General features: G+C 43.8%; 1 protein-coding gene across 4 annotated transcripts in view; it reads right to left on the reverse strand.

The window, feature by feature from the left end:
* RANBP3 (RAN binding protein 3) overlaps nt 1-19,314 on the reverse strand; it is a 54,344-nt gene that overhangs the window by 24,885 nt on the left and 10,145 nt on the right. For 2 of the 4 annotated variants that reach the window (XM_074566091.1, XM_074566090.1), the window contains exons 2-5: nt 18,976-19,031; nt 9,219-9,422; nt 2,041-2,077; nt 1,867-1,953 (exon numbers count right to left, since the gene is read on the reverse strand). In XM_074566091.1, the coding sequence (XP_074422192.1) occupies nt 1,867-1,953; nt 2,041-2,077; nt 9,219-9,422; nt 18,976-19,031 (384 nt within the window). The remainder of the gene's footprint in view (nt 1-1,866; nt 1,954-2,040; nt 2,078-9,218; nt 9,423-18,975; nt 19,032-19,314) is intronic. The other 2 variants (XM_074566093.1, XM_074566092.1) reach the window with 1 other exon arrangement.

Consider the following 19,314-nt stretch of genomic DNA (forward strand, 5'->3'; position numbering starts at 1 on the left):
ATAGCACGTTGGGGATTTTTGTCTCCAACAGATCATCTTGCATGAGGTAAAGTATGACAATATTTATCTGTTCTTTTAGATTTTATGAGCCTGGGAAAGAAGATTAAGTATGTTGAAAAGAGAAAGGAAACTCGTCTCCAACACTGTCATAATAAAAGATGCAGCACTTGCCTTTTGTATTTAATTTTAGATATTTATTTTTTTTCATGTTTGCTTCTTCCCTTTAATTCCACCTACTTTCTTTTTATTATGGTCTGCCATAAGCTTCAACACGATGCCCGTTTCATATAAGCAACATTTCCCGAACCTTGAGAGAAACATAACCTCACAAAAAATGTAAGAGGTTTGGAAAGTGAAAGATTTTCTGAACACTCAGGCCATCGAATACCGTCAGCAACATTTAAAGAAGCCTTTATGGAAGTTGCAATTCCAATCAAAATTGTCACTGCTTGACACCACCACGCATCAGAAGAGAACGAGGGAGTCAAACAGGGAATAAATGACCACATCCAGCCAAAACGCATCACCACGTAGCTGCTGAGAAAGCATACCCCTGAAACATCCATCGTTTCACCATAAAGAGACAGTAAGTTGTTTTCCTCCACTTCTTAAACACTAGCGTTACCCAAAATTTGAGACTTTAAGGATTCTAATCTCAAAAAATAAAACCATTACAGACAAGAAGTCAGTGATTATAGGGAGCCTAAGAACAGAAGGTCCGATAAATAAGGCAGCGCTTAGCAGACTACACACATTCCGTTATCCTAACAGCAAAGCTACGGACAAACAGTGTTCTTTACTAAGAGTGACCGGCAAGCAGGCAGCAGCGACACTTCCCCCGGCCCGGACTCAATTAACAGGACTGCACCGTGAAACCCGCTGAGCTGCACGCCGGGTCTGACGGAGCAGGGATTCCTCCCCCGAGGAGCACTGGCGGTATGAAATGAGAATACCGCGGCCAGAAAAATATCAGCAGCTGCATTTTAAATTCCGCAGTCTCTTATTTCTTTAAAATTAAAAGCAAATAACTAGGTTTTCATCTTTTCGTCACACTTCCCAAATACGCTGTATGTTAGAAGAATATTTTTTTAACGTTCTCTCCTTCACTGTTTTTCTCATCTCCGTTATTTCAACTCAGATGATGGAACGAAGTACCGCAGTCTCCAAATCTGCCCCAAGCACTGACATAACTAAAATAATTCTCAACCAAAGCTAAATTTAAACTTCTTATTGTCTGTGAAAACAGAAGGCGTAAGTTTTAGAGACCGATCCTGTGGGTGAACACAAATATCAAACATGACCATTCTGGCCTATGTGAATTGCAAGAATTTACCCCGGCCTTCCCAGCGATTTTGCTGCCTTGACTGTACACGTGAACGGGCAGCGGTCGTTCTCTCTTCCGTTTGCCAGGTGAGAATGTTGCTGAAACGCGCTGAAGCCTTTCCACTTAAAGCGGAAAGGGATGGGAGAAAAGGAAAGGACAAGAACGACTTAAGGATGATCTGAGACGTGGAAGATCTGCCCGGCAGCGGAGTAACTAAGAAAAGGGTAGCATTTATATAAACCTGTCAAGCAACCTGATCACAACACATCAAAAAGACTTCTGGTAAATTTTTCAATTTAACAGTGTAAGATTAAAAGCTGAAACTACATATATGAACTTACAGATAAAAACGTATCTATCAACTCCTTTGGGCTTCACTGGATTTGCTAACAGAGACCGTAAGAAAAGTCAGTGCACACGGCTGCTGTGCCCTTAAACCGAAGCACAGCGACAGCAGTAAGACTGCTGACATGGCTGGGAAAAAAAAAAAAAAGACTATAAGAAGGAAACCCACCTGTCATATACAATACTGTAACATTTACCTGACTGAGAAGGAGGGAACTGAGTTAAGGACGAAGTTCTCTCACGCTTTACAGGTGGACAGTAGCTCCCATCCTCTCGATCAGATTCTGTAGGAAAATGCAATTAGAGAAAATGCACCAAATCCTGGCGACACATCCACTCACGCTTTCTAGTCTTACAATCAGATCTCTTACCATCTCCGTCTTCTGGACTTGATCCATCTGCTGATCTCTGAAATCAGATGACAGCGATAAAACAAAAATCACATATTGAACGTTTCAACCTCTTTGGATACTTCCAAATGGTTTAAATCATCAGTTTGGAGAATGTTTTTCTTTACCATCAACGACATACGCTCAAGGCAAAGCATTATTTTTATGACTTAGATGTAGGCATACTGAGTTTCATCCAGATGCTATTAAATAAGATTAATTCAAAATATTTAATTTACAAATAAGATACCTGAAAATTCATATCCAAGCACTAACATCCTTAGGGACTACGCGACAATTATTACAGTTACGATGTTCTATGTATTGAAAATCTGAAAATGACCATTTTCAAATTTGGTTTGATTTGAAAAATATCATAGAAGTTCCAAACTCATGAACATACACATTTTTTTTGGGAGTACACTCCAAAGCCCTTTTCCTAGTCAATGTAGCTGACATCAGTTCCTTCAGCAAAAGGACATCATTGGAAGAATGTCTTTCAAACCACGCTCTATAAACCAGTACTTTGATATTTTGATAGGAATTAGCAATGGATAGCCTCCTAGCATCTTCCGCAGTACCAGGAACAAACCGGGAAGCATCACAGGCCACCAACTATCAAAATATTCAAAAAAATTTTTTGAACGAGAAGTTTTCCACATCTTTTCTGAGGATTTCTAGGTCTCTCTCCTCCTACTTGCTCTGCCAGTTCCTCAGCTGCTGTAATTTCCCTTCTTCCTGCAAAACACGATGGATTCCTTTCACTACGCAAGGTGCCCGGGACAGCATTAGCACCTCCGTCTCACTACAGAACCTCTTGACAAACTGGACCTTTCTCCCCAGTCCAGCGCTACCCTTCCATCCCGCCCCAGGACACAGAGACCTCCAGAGCCTGGTTGACTCAGGGGGAAGAGCAGCCCCCGACACAGCCCCCTGCAGCCCCAGAGCTCCTCCTGCCCCACCGCAACTGGTTGGACTTTGGCGTGTGGCACGGGCAGCACACAAGGACTGGGCAACACACAACAGGACTGGCTAAGGCTGCAAAGGACAGAAGAACACCAGAACCTCCTTTAGAAGGAGCTGTGTATTTAGAAGTGCATATATTTAGAATGTAGATACTACTGTACTATCAGTTCTTTGCTCAATGCCAATAAAAATCCATTTACACTGCATTTTGCCTATGCAATTACACTTAAGGGGTTTTCTGCTGTGTTTAATAGAAAAGTACAGCTTCTTCACTAGCATCCTAAGCAAGTACTTTTGAGACCTTTAGCATAGGACGGTTCACAGGACAAGAGGAAATGGCCTCAACTTGCACCAAGGGAGGTTTAGATCAGATATTAGGAAAAATTTTTACACTGAAAAGATTATCAAGCATCGGAACAGGCTGCCCAGGGAAGTGGTGGAATCACCATCCCGGGAGGAATTTAAAAGCCGAGCAGAAGTGGTGCTGAGGGACATGGGTTAGTGGTGGTTTTCACCAGTGTGAGGTTACTGGTTGGACTTGATGATCTGAATCACAGAACATCGGGGTTGGAAGGGACCTCTGGAGATCATCTCCTCCAACCCCCGGCCACAGCAGGGTCACCCACAGCAGGTGGCACAGGAACGCGTCCAGGCGGGGTTGGAATGTCTCCAGAGATGGAGACTCCCCCACCTCTCTGGGCAGCCTGTGCCAGGGCTCTGCCACCCTCACAGCAAAGAAGTTCCTCCTCGTGTTGAGGTGGAACTTCCTATGGTCAAGTTTGTGCCCATTACCCCTTGTCCTGTCCCTGGGCACCACTGAGAAGAGCTTGGCCCCATCCTCCTGACACCCCCCCTTTCAGTATTTATAAGCGTTGATAAGATTCCCCCCTCAGCCGTCTTTTTTCCAGACTGAAGAGACCCAAATCCCTCAGCCTTTCCTCCTCAGAGAGGTGTTCCAGCCCCCTCAGCATCTTGGCAGCCCTTTGCTCTCCCCTCTCCAGCAGTTCCCTGTCCTTCTGGAACCGGGGAGCCCAGAACTGGACACAGCGCTCCAGACACGGCCTCCCCAGGGCCGAGCAGAGGGGGAGAATGACCTCCCTCCACCTGCTGCCCACGCTCTTCTTGATGCCCCCCAGGATGCCCATTGGCCTTCTTGGCCACAAGGGCCCATCGCTGCCTCATGGGCATCCTGTTGCCCACCAGGACTCCCAGGTCTCTTTCCACAGAGCTGCTCTCCAGTGGGTCAGCCCCAACCTGTCCTGGGGCAGGGGGTTATTCCTCCCCAGGTGCAGCACCCTACACTTGCCCTTGTTGAACTCCATGAGGTTCCTCTCTGCCCAGCTCTCCAGCCTGTCCAGGTCTCACTGGATGGTGGCACAGCCTTCTGGTTTGTATCATCAGCGAACTTGCTGAGGGTGCACTCTGTCCCTTCATCCAGGTCATTGATGAATGTATTGAACAGGACTGGACCCAGTACTGACCCCTGGGGAACACCACTTGTCACTGACCCCCAACTAGACTCTGGGCCCCTAATCACGACCCTCTGAGCTCTGTCTTTCAACCAGTTTTCAATCCACCCCACTGTCCGTTCATCTAACCCACACTTCCTTGGCTTCCCTATGAGGATGTTGTGGGAGACGGTGTTGAAAGCCTTGCTGAAGTCAAGGTGGACAACATCCACTGCCCTTCCCTCATCTATCCATCCAGTCATGCCATCATAGAAGGCTATCAGATTAGTCAGATATCATTTCCCCTTGGTGAATCCGTGTTGACTACTTCTGATAGCTTTCCTTCCCTCCACATGCTTTGAGATGACAAGCTGAAAGGTCCCTTCCAACCTAGACAATTCTATGATCCTGGAAAACACCCCCCACACACACATCTATCAGCCCAATCACATTAATTCTGTATTTCATGATCCATGCTCTTCCTACATAATTGGTCAAGTACTCCACAGTACTGGAAGACGACCTTATTAGGCATCTCCCTTGCCAACATACACTAGTTTCCCAAAGGATAAGGCTGAAGTGGAAAACCATCATGCCATCTATCTGTTTCAGCCATGAACATCTGAAGTCAGAAAAAAAATTCCATTTTGCACAGAAAGCATTGTCACATATACCAGCAATTTGTTTCATTTTTTAGCAAAAATCCTGAAAGCAAAAAGGAAACGATTTGGCAAAAAATTTGCGTGAATGGAACTGCAGCTCTCCATGTGCAAAAATCCTTAAAAATCAACAAGTGATTTCCCCCTGAACCTCAACAACTTCTTAAGCTGTTACTAGTATGGGCTGTATTCTCAATGCTCGATAACACAGACAAAATGAGAGTCAAACCTGTAGAGCACAAGCTTCAAATTATCACATCATTGTCGTTTAATTAATGGCTGCCAAGTACAACCAAATATACCATCGCCACGTTTAGTGGGCAAGGAGCATCAATATCCAAAACCAACTCTGGAACCTACTGAGGGCAAAGCAGAGTTAAGTATCTGTTCCCTCTGACTTCCATGCTTCCTAGTCCAGGAGTTTTAGGAGGTTTAACTCGTCACATGGGCTCTTGCCTAGCTTTAGAGCAGTTACTGATATTGCCAACCCTAGTCAAAGACGATGCTGCCCAGAAGTAAGACAGGACTTTCCTTTCTCTCAAATGTATTTTTTCCTACATAGGCATCTCAATATCTAGATCATTTGGTATGCTGCCTCCCATCCTTACTCATTTCACACTGGCAGCTACTGCTTGGGGAAGCTGGGACAGACCTCGCAAATAACTCCTACCAGAGAAACACAACAACAGACTTAAAGCTTTCTTAGACTCAGGAATTTAAAGGGCCAGGGAAGAAACAAGTCATAATCCTTTAGGTTGATCCCCAAGCACACACAGACAGAACAACCTCATTTACATCTGCCTCAGTACTGAAACTCCCACCTGAGCATTTAAGATATTCAGCTGCCATTTTCTGTTTTCAAATGAATGAGCATATGCACAAGTTATTCCACTGCAGAGTTACCAACACTACACAGAACTGGTTTTTTGAATTTTTTTTATACTCTGCACCCAGTAGAAGACACACACCACCCTGTTTCCTTGCTTTTATTAAAAAACTCACTGTCAATATTCGCTCCCCATTACTTGGGCATTCACCTATCAGGTCTTCTCAACCTTGGATAAATCTCAAGTTTTCTCACTATAATGTTGCTTTCCCCAACAACCAATTCACTCTTACATATCTTGAAAAATATTCCCGAATCTTTCATTGCTAGATGAAAGGCTGTCAAGAAAATAAAGCTGCATGCACGTGATCTAGTGAAGCCTGGTTTCCCCCAGACCCCATCTAGATGACAAGCAATGTGGAATAACCTGCAGTGAGAAGTCAAACGTTTTCTCTCCTCTCTAATCCGCCTCTACCACTGACCACCGAGGAGTCCGGAGCCCAGAGCTCTGCTCAGACCTGGCAGAAGGTCCAAGGCAGGAGGCTCGGGGCCGGGCACACACCGACATACTGTATTACCATCGGCTTCATTTTCTTATGAAGTCATCCTATAAAGGAAGCTAATGCGGCAGCCAAAAGTTGCTCACCAGTGTTGCTTATTCAGGAGAAGCTGGGGAGACTAGACAAAAAAAAAAGGGGGGGGGGAATATATGCATGACAAACCGTTTACTTGACAGACTGGAAAAAAAAAAATCGGATCACAATTAGTGATAATAAACAGCAGTCCAGCCTTCCCGTGACAGGCCTCTCTTTCCAGGCTACTCAGCCTGTGCTTTACAGCAACAGACGTTTTACAGCAGTGTTCTACACAACAGGAAGGAGAGCCAGGGCCATCTCACCCTGCAAAGTGACTCAGCTGCTCTCCAGCCAGTTCTTTGAAACAAGAAGCAGAAGAGACTTTAAAAAAATAACATCGGAATCCAACCTACTATTTACTCCTCGTTTAAGAGCAGAGGGCACCTTTCACTCATTCCCTTCTCCCCTCACTTTTTAGAAATCCAGCTACAGAAAAGTTACAATTCTTTCTAAATAGAGGCTCCTACAATTCTGACTTGTTTCTAATTAACCAAATTACGTTTTTTAAAGGCTACCATCTGATTTTTTTTTAAAGTGCAAATGAAAGCAATTAACCATCCCACACTGAAGTACAAACACTGCTGCTTTACACCCATTACTTCTTCATGCAGTTGTTACAACAAACCAACAGAGAAGAACTTAAACAAACCTAACAAATCTGTCAGTTTTTGTTTAATCACGATGAAGAGCAGAAACAGGGAAGGCAAGGGAGAAGTCAGGAAAAGCAAAAAAAGTGAGGAGGTAACTAGGTGAAAACTCTAAGAGAACACTTACAGTGTTTATCTTTGAAAAATACATTTAAGATGCAAAAAAGTCTTACATAAAGGAGTTCAGAGCATGGTACAGCACGTTTGCAATTCAGACACTTGCACATTTACAAGCATTATTGAACTGCCACGGCTGTTGCTTAAAAGCTCTTCCAGAACCTCTTAAACTTAACGGAGTCCTGCTGGCACAGCTACATGCTGCTGGAGGCTGGCTTGGGTCAGGCAGCTGAAGGTCCAGACATGAAAATCAGTCCTGCGAAAGGCCGTCTCTCTGGCCACACCACAATAATGTACAAACAATACCGAGTAAACAAGAAATATGCAGTGTATCTTCTTCAGAGCTCAGTCCTAACTCATCTACCTTCCCAACATCCTGGGAAGATTACATGAAGCCTTCTGCTCCGGCAAACCAGTATTAAGCACTCTGAAGATGCATCAACCTGTATATTTCAAGGTAAGAGACAGTTTTACTCTAGGAAACTTGAAGAATGCTTTCTAGTGCATACGAAGGCCAGTTACATGCCTACACTGACCACCGCACTACTCCATCAATTTAAGCGAACAGAGTAAAGTTCACAGATGCATAGACATGTGTTTTGTACAACCAGGAATTCCTGTGTACATTTCCCAACAGCGTTTTTGGTTCTTAAATTTCTTTCAGACCTGGCTTAACCAGGGTAAGATTTTCTGCCCTTTAAGAACAGGTCTGAGATAATGACCGCTTGCTGCAGTTTTCCTGAAGGTCTGGTTAACACAGTTCTCTCGGCCCATTCTAGTAACACTGGCAATTTCAAATGCTAGAAAACCAACATAAAAGTCTGTGACTACATTTACCAGCTATATTTTAAAATACTAACCCTTGAAAACTCTAAACTTTAAAAAAAAAATAGAAAAATTTCTGCAGCAGGTCTGCAACACCTGACAGTCTGGACACCAAAAGGGGCTTAACCTACAGTTATTTGTACCTTATGACAATCCATTCGGCACTGAGTTCACTTGAAATGGCCCATTCTTGAAAAGAAAACAAAACAAACAAAAAAAACCCACTAGTGCAAGTCAAGGGTGCAGGTACTGTGTGGATCACCTTTAACAGGCAAAGATCTATCAAAGGGCACCTGCCCAGCGTGTGTCACAATGAGCAGTGACACTCACCTGCACCACGAAAACACGGTCCACCACCCAGAAAGATTACGAACACTTCTAATTGCTCTGAAACACCGTATGGTAGCAATTTAGTCACTTGATCTTTCCAAAAATATTTTGCTGCACCATCAGTAGAAAAAACTGAAATTAACAGCGCTGACAGCTTTTCCTACCTCAAGTTACTGATTTATTATTTTTTTTTTCAAGTACCTAAATTCAAAATGCTGCTTTAGCATCTCTCTTGCTGCTTTTAAACTGATAAGTACATTACAGTTTAGGCTGACAAGTGCCTGTCTCTATCCAGTGGAAACAGAGCATTAGCTGCTCGCTTTGTCAAGCTGCGGCGTTATGGCTCAGAGGGAATAAACAATCCTCGGCTGAGCTGCGGGAAGCAAATCCCTCCTATATACACCCACTTCCTCACTCGTTTAGAAGAGCTCTCATCCTTAGCAAACACGCAGCTTACACCCTAAATTTTGAAATTAATACTTGATGCGTCTTCTATAATTACACCCACTAAGGAGTGAGTCCCAAACAAATTTAATTTCTACTAGTTGAATAAACAGCTTAAAGGGGACTACCACTTGAGATCATGGAACCAGAGAGATCATGAGCGGCACTACCTCTAGTTAACAGTAACAGATTCCTCCTAGTAGAAGGGATTTTTTTTCTTTAATCCCCTCAGCAGCAGAAGTACGTGGTAGGTTGACACTTACCCCTGCCAGTTCGTGTTGAATAGGAGGAAGCTGGGCTTCAGCAGCGGGACTCAGGGCAGCACTGACTGAGGCCGCAGCGGGAGCAGGGTGCTCAGAGTCGCGCTCACCAGCTGGTTCTGTGTGACCCAGACCATGGTGGGGGGGCTCAGCCTCTCCCTGGGGGTCCTCGCCTGAATCCGACAAACCTTTTTGCTCTGCAGGGGACTGGGAGCAAAAAAGACAACGTCCCTTCAGTGCAAGGCTGCAACACGAGAGAGCAGTTGTCCTAGTGAGAGGATCCGCTAAGCCCTTTTTAAATTCCACTGGTTTCACAGCACGGCAGAAGGAATTGCTCGCTGCTGAGACACCAGTTCAAATACGCACAACAGGTAACAGAACCTGCTGGCTGAATTAGCTTCCCCTCCCCACAAAAACCACCCGCTGGAGCAAATGCGCTTTTTTGAAAGTTAGCTAAAAATGCCAGCGTCCCCAGGAAAAGAGCACTTTTGCCAGCCATGGGTTTGTTGGGGTTTAACTCCTCCTTTAAGACCTGAAGGACAGACGATTGCTTTTACCCCCAGATTCAGACATAAGAATTAAATAGACAATTTCTGTAAATAACTGTCCTTCACTGCTTCTCCAGACCACGTTTGAGGCAGGCGGGGTTGACTACAAAATTCTCCAGAGAAATCCACTGTAACAGTCACACAGGACACACAATCCTTTCATATTCACCCTGAATTATTTGAAAAGCAACGCCAATGTTTTCTTTTGTAAATGACAGAATTTGTATATCTGTTTCAAGGAGGAGGGTGACGGGATAGCTAGTGCACACTAAAGAGATTTGATACTTGCTAAACTTCTGCCATAGACTCTTTACAGTTCTTCAGATCATTTAATGCTGCAAGTCCCCACTTGTAGAACAAAAATGAAGCATTATCATATTCTGCACACAACCGAAGAATGAGACAAGTTAAAGGCTTTGAGCCTGAACAACCGCATTGTGATAAAGGACTAAATTACAGTCCACGGATAACATGCAGGACAAGGACATTCTCCCAGCTGCAGTCTGTGGGCCAAGCCCCCTGCTGCCTGATGGTGAAGTATCTGGAGAACCAAGCAGTTAGGGGACGATGTCACTAAGTAGCACATAACCTTGGCTTGCTCTCAGAAAGCATTCAGTAGAATGAAGAGAGACTAAAAACTCATCATTGCCCAGGTCCATGCAAAACAGAGCAAACAGCAACCTCAAAAATAAACAGCAGCTTTTAAATCCTAAGAGTCCAAAGTTCTTCAGCTACAACTTGGCCTGTCCTCAAACAGACAACAATACATGCAATTTTATTAACGGGTTCGTTTCATTTTGTATTTTCAAAATCTTCTGTTTTTTATCTGAAGCTGTTACTAATGGACTCAAACATTAACTTAAAACTCCACAGAATGAGAGAGTAGAATTAAAGAAATGTTTTGTTTGTCTACAAAAATTAAACCAAGTCTAGCACTCTGCTAGTGTTACCTCTTTGGCTCAGAAGAAAAGCATGAAAAGGCTGTCTGGAACTGGCCACAGCACTTACAACATATACATGTTCTTCATATCTGAAGACAATGGGTAAACACCTCAGTCCTCCACTTAATGTTTTATACCTGAAAGCTCTCTTCCCCGCTGGACTGAGAACAGCCCTGAGGAGAAGGACTTGGGGGTGTCGGTGGGGGAGAAGCTCCACACGCCCCGGCACCGTGCGCTGGCAGCCCAGAAACCCCCCGCAGCCTGGGCTGCATCCCCAGCAGCGTGGGCAGCAGGGCGAGGGGGGGATTCTGCCCCTCTGCTCCGCTCGGGGGAGACCCCCCTGCAGTGCTGCCTCCAGCGCTGGGGCACCGACAGCAGAAGGACACGGAGCTGTTGGAGCGGGGCCAGAGGAGGCCCCGGAGATGCTGGGAGGGCTGGAGCCCCTCTGCTGGGAGGACAGGCTGAGAGAGCTGGGGGGGTTCAGCCTGGAGAAGAGAAGGCTCCGCGGAGACCTTCCAGCCCCTGCCAGTCCCTAAAGGGGCTCCAGGAAAGCTGGGGAGGGACTCTGGAGCAGGGAGGGGAGCCACGGGACGAGAGGGAAGGGTTTGAAACTGGAAGAGGGGAGATTGAGGTGAGATGTGAGGCAGAAATTGTTTGCTGTGAGGGGGGTGAGCCCCTGGCTCAGGTTGCCCAGAGACGCTGTGGCTGCCCCATCCCTGGAGGGTTCAAGGCCAGGTTGGCCGGGGCTTGGAGCAACCTGGGCTGGTGGGAGGTGTCCCTGCCCAGGGCAGGGGGTGGCACTGGGTGGGCTTTAAGGTCCCTTCCAACCCAAACCAGTCTGTGATTCTATGACTCTATAACCAAAACAGCACTGGTAAATGAGGACGGGGCAGACCATCCTTGTCAAAAGCCAGAATGAACCTCAGGATGAGCTCACCATCACCAGGGATCTGGAGGCAGCAGGAATCAATTCGGAAACTGCAGACAGACTCTGGGGCTGAAGATATTCAGTGTCCATAAGAAGCAAAATAATGCACAGGAAGAGGGTACAGAAGTGTTTCCACATAAAAATAGCTAAATACCTTATTATTATTCTTCATCGATAATACACAGAGTTTGGAGGGAAAAAGAGCAGGAATATAACTATGAAATCATGAGCGGCATATAAGATGGCAATGCAGTGACTCTCTCAGAGCAAGAGCCTGAAAGCATCAAATTAAACTAAGCTATAACAGGTTCAAAACCAAAAAGCCAACACAAAACTAAAGCAGACAGAAAGCCCACCCTGTTGAACCCCCTGTTAGAGGATCATGCAGATGGCCATAGCTCGTACGCTTGCGTTCAGAAAGCGATTGGAGAAATGCAAAGAAAAAGGAGCCTTATCAGCAATTTACACTGACTTCCAGCTAGAGATCCTAAAATCACCAATAATGCAAGAGGCCAGATCATTCAACACACGCTTGTGCTACGTACTTAAAAGTGGAAATGACAATAAGTTATTTTGCAAGTAATTCATATCAATAGAGTTTAGAACACTTCAAAGTAGGCTAAGAAAACATCCATCAGATTGTAGTAATTCTTGTAATACTTGACAAGTATTTTCAAAAGTTAAATAAGTGAGGAAGCCTTCTGGCATAAATCTCATTTCTGTCCTAAGAAAAACTGGAATATGTGCTCCAGGACTCAGAAAAGAAACAAACCAAAAATAACAATTACCACCAATCACCACTTTTATGCAGAAAAATCTGATGCAAAGATGAGAATTTCTTGGCCAGGTCAATACATAAAATTATATTTTAAAAAAATCAATACATTAAATGGATCACGCAGTACGCAAGTTTCAGAACTTTGCGAATAGTCCATGGTTTAACTCAGAGAAGACAAAACCAACAAAGGCCTTGAGGATTTGTCAAACCAAAACTGCTCCAGGCAGAATTTTGTACGGCTGTACTCAAAAAAGCACATCCAAGGGAAACTGCAAGCTCCTGAAATTTGTTTTAGTCTTCAGTCACGCTCACTATTGAAAGCGTTTGCTAATCTCTTAACTTCATAAATTCTGATCTAAGTTCTTGTTCAAAGTTCTTTGGAGCTGGTGAAGAACAGTTCATCTCACCCTTTTTGCTGTAATGTCTCACGTCTGTGACGATTTATGCCTCCCCGCGAGCTGCCCCTTCTCCAGAGGAAGCATTCCTTTTAAGTGCAGCTCTTGGTGAACTTGGCAGAAATCTCTTCCTGTCTCTTAAATACTAAGGCAAAGATCAACAGAGAGACTACTAACGTTACGAAGGCACCTACACAAACCCACCTCGCTCAGCCAGATCAAACAACATCTATTTTATTAAAACACAAAAAACCCACACTTAGACTAAGCACATAAAAGCGTACTTGGAGATTTGGCTTCCTCTGCGTTGCAGGAAATAAGGGGAGACATGAAGAAATACATAAAAGCAAAGATTAACGTGATGCTAAAAACACCAAATATAGGCAAGGAAATAATATTCCTTTTTTTTTTTTTTTCTAACGCTGCCACAAACACTCTTAGGTCAGTTTTTCCTCCCAGTTTAAGTTGTGCTATTTATGCCTCCTTTCCTCATTTTCCCCAAAATAGCACCCACATCCAATGGCCAAAAACAGACTACTCAGTATATCTTCTCACAACCTTTACCTGCATACAGCTGAGGACAACTCTCGTTGGTACTCTCAATCATCTTTGACACTACCAGCCCCTCTGTACTCCTCTAAGCTTTGCCTCACACCACAACTGTCTGCTCCAAATACATTTATGATTCTTCTAAGTGCAGCAGTGTAGCAATATATTCATGATTATGAACTCTTAGGCATTAACTTTAACTCCTTAATTGATTTACAACACAGTTCAACTAGGTCTCCCTAACAAAACCACCTGGCAGCTGTGCTAAGGATGCTAAGAGAGCCTGGAAAAAAGACATCTTGTCGCCTCTCCCTACACAAGTTACCTCCTCCACAGTTCTCTCTCTTCTACCGTCTCAAATCTACAAGTCATGCCCGTAGCACAAACAGTATTTTCTAATCATCCACCTCCTCAAACCACCAAAATCCAGGCATTTCCAAATCACACTACATCAAGCCAGGACTTCAATCTCTACTTTATGTAATGTCTAATACATTTGTCTCTCTTCTAAACTCGTGATCTTGCCCTCCAGACTCCACAGGAATGCCACCTTTCTAATCACTTAAATCATTTTTGCAACTCCGCATCTATTTTTAAAGCTCCACAGTTAAGACCATGACAACAGATATAACAACTTAAGGGGGTAAATCCTTGTTCACTCCAGAACTACTCCTTTACCTTTACAACCCAGGTGCCAGTTACCCCTTGAACTCTTCGCATCATTTTGCGGCACCGCTTACATCTAGGACATGACCCAAATATCAAGTAACTTCTTCCTGCGAGCCATCCTTAAAAGCTCGTCACTCCCAATTCACCCACGAAGCAGTACACAGACCACAACTGGTTATATAGCAAGACAGAAATAGTGTTCTTTTCTATATTCTACTATTACCCCAACCCGGGCTGGTGGAGGGAAGAGGGCAAGGTGCAAGCTACACAACAGACAATGGCTCGTTTTATAGTGAAAAAATCTTTTTTAAATCTGAGCTATCTAGCTTTTGTGGTACTGATGATTAGGGAGTCATGACGATCCTGCCATTGTTGGAATCTACGAGCGGAAGAAGACCACAGCTCACACTTGCAGAACAAAGGACACTACTTTAAAAGCATTTTTGGACAAATTGTTTCTTTACAAGACTACTGATTAAATTTGTTTGAGCTATTATACCTACTTAAAATGGGTAAATGCAAGAAAGACTTCAGAATAACTCGATCTCAGAAATGCACGTTGAAAGTTAACTTCATAAAATAACTTATAGAATCACAGAATGGTTTGGGTTGGAAGGGACATTAAAGCCCACCCAGTGCCACCCCCTGCCCTGGGCAGGGACACCTCCCACCAGCCCAGGTTGCTCCAAGCCCCGGCCAACCTGGCCTTGAACCCCTCCAGGGATGGGGCAGCCACAGCTTCTCTGGGCAACCTGGGCCAGGGGCTCACCCCCCTCACAGCAAACAATTTCTGCCTCACATCTCACCTCAATCTCCCCTCTTCCAGTTTCAAACCCTTCCCCCTTATCCTGTCGCTCCACTCCCTGATAGAGTCCCTTTACTTCAAGTACCCTATGGCCAGAAACTGTCAGGAAATGGCTTTATGGCAGAAGTTAAAATTAGTTTCAGAGCAGAAATACATTTCTAACAAGTGACAAAAATTAATCATAGAAAAAGTTGTACCTATCAATTGAAATCTTTAATTCAAAAAGTGCTGTGAAAAGCACAGTATAGTTCATGTATGAGTTATCAGGCTACATAATGGAGTAACAGTTAATAGTCTGTGCTTATCATAGCAAGGTTAGGACTTCACGTTGCTTTCAGATATTAACAGCTATGAGTCTTCGTAAGCTGATGCAATTTTCCAACTAGTGTCAGCACTAGAAGCTCTGCTTGTCAGAAAAAAAAAAATGAATAGCAGTGTACAAAAAAGGAAGATATTCGGATGCCATCATGCAGATATTTGCAAGAAGTATCTCTATTTCACACATTGTAAAAATAGTTCTCGAAGACTTCAGGATATATGAAAATAATGAAAATGGAGAGTCATTCAACAAATGCAGAAGCAGCCAACTTTACATCCACCACTAATTGCTATCTATAATGAAATTCAGAACAGATAGACTAATCCTGCCTTTTAAATATAAAAGAAAACCACCATAATGTCCTTATTGAAAAGAAAATTAAGAGGCATCATTTCCGAACATCGTGCACCTCTTGTCCCCTCTAAATGAACACGACAAACTGCATGTTCTGATCTTTTACTAAGCTGTATGCAACCTCAGCTGGAACAACCATTTAAAAAAAAAAAATCAGTTTCCAGACTAGTATGCACTTTGTCCTGCAACATGATGAATATTTTCCAACTTCTAATCGAGAAATAGATGTCTGAAGCCTTACAAGCACAACCTTAAGTAGAGATCTCTAGAAAAATAATGTTCTTAGCTTAACAGTAGACAACGTTAGCTCCAGAGCAGTCAGTTAAGCCCACGGAACAGTGTCACCCCAGCCCTAACACTGAGAGGGCCTGCAGACTCTCCAACAAAATAATTCTGTCCAGGATGGCCTGTTTGCCTAGTGCTCTTCTGCCTCAGACATCTGAGCAATCATCACGGACAGTCAATGGCATGCACAATGCAATGCCTTCTCCTCACCCTCAGCTTACCGTCAGGTTGCTGTGTTGGTGCCGAAAAGCCTCTGAACGCTTTGCTTACAGCTCCAGAAGAAAGGCAACTCGACTCAGACATTTTGCAAAATTAAAATTGTAATTTACATAGAGAAATTACATATTTGTGAAGTGCGGTGTTTGTCAACTATTTTGAAGTTACTTTCGCAGTTTCTTCACAACTTTGCTATAGGAAAAACTCCTCTGTTATTAAATTTTCCTTGTTAACTTTAACAAGGATAATTTTTTGTGGCAGGCAATGCACCTATCCAGACACCTTGTATGGAAACGATAATGGAGTTAACCGTTAACTGTAACACTTAGCTGTTAGTCTTTCCAAAAATACAGCGAAAGGTCTCAACCAGTGTGTAACCTGAGTCACCTTTTCTTGATTAAGTTGATAGAAGGGACATTGGGCTGGCCTGAATGCTAGCTTCTGATAAATGCAGCACATAGGAAGTAGTGTTACTTTTGGCTGACAGCGCTGTATTCCGACTCTATCACTATTGTATCCACACTGCAAAAACCAGGTACGGGTACAAGCAACCAGCAGGCTTTGGCCCTTTATTTAATAAAATGGCAAGAAGCACTGCATGGGTGCTTCTCTCCTTCTTCCTCTCCAGGCTCAAATGCACACAGTATAAGCTACTAAAGTTATTATTAACCACCTCCTTATTATTAACCCTCCTCCTTTTTAAGAAAATGGTACATCTCCACACCTTACACAGTTGAACACAAACACTTAACGCTTATTACTAGATGTTATTACACTTTGGAGATTGGCAACCAAGTGACACATGCCACTGGCAGACTCTTCATGCTCCAAGGAGCAAGCCCTGTTTCCCAGCCATGCCAGACCTATTGCCCGCCCAGACTGAGTGTGCCCAGCCCGCGCCCCCCCGGCCCTGCAGCAGCACCACCACTCTGTATTTCCATCAGTTCCTGACTCACTTCTAACGCCTCTGCCTCCAGGGTCACCCACAGGCCTCACCACACAGGGTCCCTCCATCCCACCGCCCGGTAGCTTTCCAGCTGGGCCTTGGCAGAGCTACCTGCACACAGCTACCCGCAGCGCCACAGTCCTCAGCAGCCACGGAGGCAGCTGGGAAGACTAAATCCCAGATCCCTCTCCCTTGAACTCTGGATCCTCTCTACCAGACCAAAGAATCATTAAGCATTTTTATGAATATTTTCTTGATGTGTACCAGAGTGCAACAGATCTGCCCCACAGCCCAACCCAGGAGCCTGCCCAGCCTGACACTGTGTGCCGGCCGCTGGAGGATGCACCGTCTGCAGAAGCAGAGGTTACAACACGAAGGAATCCGAGAGCACGAGACCTGCCAGCTTAGCACCAAAGGACCAGGCCAGCAGAGAAAGGACACGGGACCACATTGCTCTGCTTGGGTTGCACCTTGCTGTGATCACTGCTTCCAGACTAACTGTGGAAGAACTGCCAGGTTAAAGGACACATGGGGAGAAATCTCACCATGGTGCAACTCAGAAGGGACTTCAGGAACAGTCTAATCAACAGCAGGGATTGAGACCTGCTTCCTAGAAGGAAACAATGCGATCCGAACTGACAGCGCAAACACTAACGCTCCCTGTGTTCCAAGAAACATGTAAATTGTCACTGGAAAAAAAAAAAATGTAACTGGAAGGAACACCTTGCAAGTATTTACTTTGAGGTATATTTAATTTGATCAGCTAATATTAGAAGAATGGCAGATTTAAATCCTTTCCAAGCTGGCAAAAGATTTCAGGCTCCTGCTGAGGAATATGCCTACTAAACTCGTGAGAAAGCTTGAGTCTGATGCTTGTCCCAAACCAAAGAAAAGCAACCAACTGCAAAATGGTTCAGCTTTTCTATTCAAACATTTGAGAAGATTTTCTGATTGCACAGATAATATAACGATCCAGTGATTCAACAAAGAGTGAATCGTGTACATGAGTACAATTCTCTTGGTTCCCACCAGCTTCAGGTGAAACAAGGGTAACCTTGATTTTATTTTTTCCAAATGTTAACAGCTTTTACTATTAACCAGGCAGAATTAAATACTGCAAAATATTAAGGTTCTTATCAATTGCTTTTACTAAAAAAAAATGTTTACAACATAAGAAGATGGAAGGATTACTTTTTTGGGAAAAAAAAAAAGTAAGGAAAACTATACCCTAGCATTCATCTGTAACATTTTGTGTGCCACTTTCAAAGTAAAGAGAACATAAACCATACTGCACTCAGTCCACACAGCCATGGTTTTCCATCACATCTATTTCAATTTAATAGCAGTTTCTGCTAAAGGGAAGGTCCTGCTCCTTCCTTTGACTCTCATTTCTTTCTGCAGCCACAGGATGAGTTGTGTCAGGCCCTTGGTTCGCCACAAGCTCACCCAGGGAACACCTTGAGCAGATTACAGCCCAGCTCCAAGTCACCTCAACACCATAACTGCCACCGCTGACCCAACGGCAGGGGACAGGAACACGTGGCAGGGGTAGGGGAATGGGCGAGGGAACAGCATTACCATTTTCCACGGTAATCAGACACTTCACAGCTTACTAACCAAAGACATGAGATACATCCATATGGAGGTGAAAAGCAATAATCTAGACCATGGTTTTCTTTACTTTGTCTTAACTTTGTTGTAAAAATAAGACATTTTTTAGTTTTCTCATGCAACTGTGACCATTCCTTTGCCATCTGTTCAAGATACAGCTTTGAAGATACTTTTTCTCCCAGATTTTGTCCATCTTCTGTCCAAAGAGCTACCTGTTTCATGCCAGAATCACACATCTTCCCACATTTAGCCCTCCAGTACCTCTTCGCCTTATACCTATTAATAATGTTGTTATAATTATGCTCTATTATCCATCTTCAACTTCAAAACAACACAGGCAAACAGTGCTCACCACAGGATGAGCCAGTGCTACAGAACAAAACAAAAATAAAAGCAACATATCAACATCTCCTTACCTTCTGTGCTTTATCCTTCTGAAATACAAATACAGGTGGAGCAATGGCAGGTTTTTCTGTAAAAAGAGAAATTGTTGGGTTTTTTTCCACATTCACTATTGATTAATATGAAAGTGTTATGTTCTATGATGCTTTTACTGACAATGAATCCCTAAACCACTTAAATCTCAGTTACGCAAATCATTTCCACTGGTTCCTGCTAACATATAAGAACCTGATCCTCAAAAGGAAAAAGCATTTTAAGAAACAATACAACTGATGCCTGAAAGCTATTTATCTTTTCCCTCCAGATCTCTCTATTTCAAACAAGTACTTTCATCGTACTTGGGTACATCAGCA

This window comes from Larus michahellis, chromosome 23 (genome assembly GCF_964199755.1).
Source record: "Larus michahellis chromosome 23, bLarMic1.1, whole genome shotgun sequence".
NCBI lineage: Eukaryota > Metazoa > Chordata > Aves > Charadriiformes > Laridae > Larus > Larus michahellis.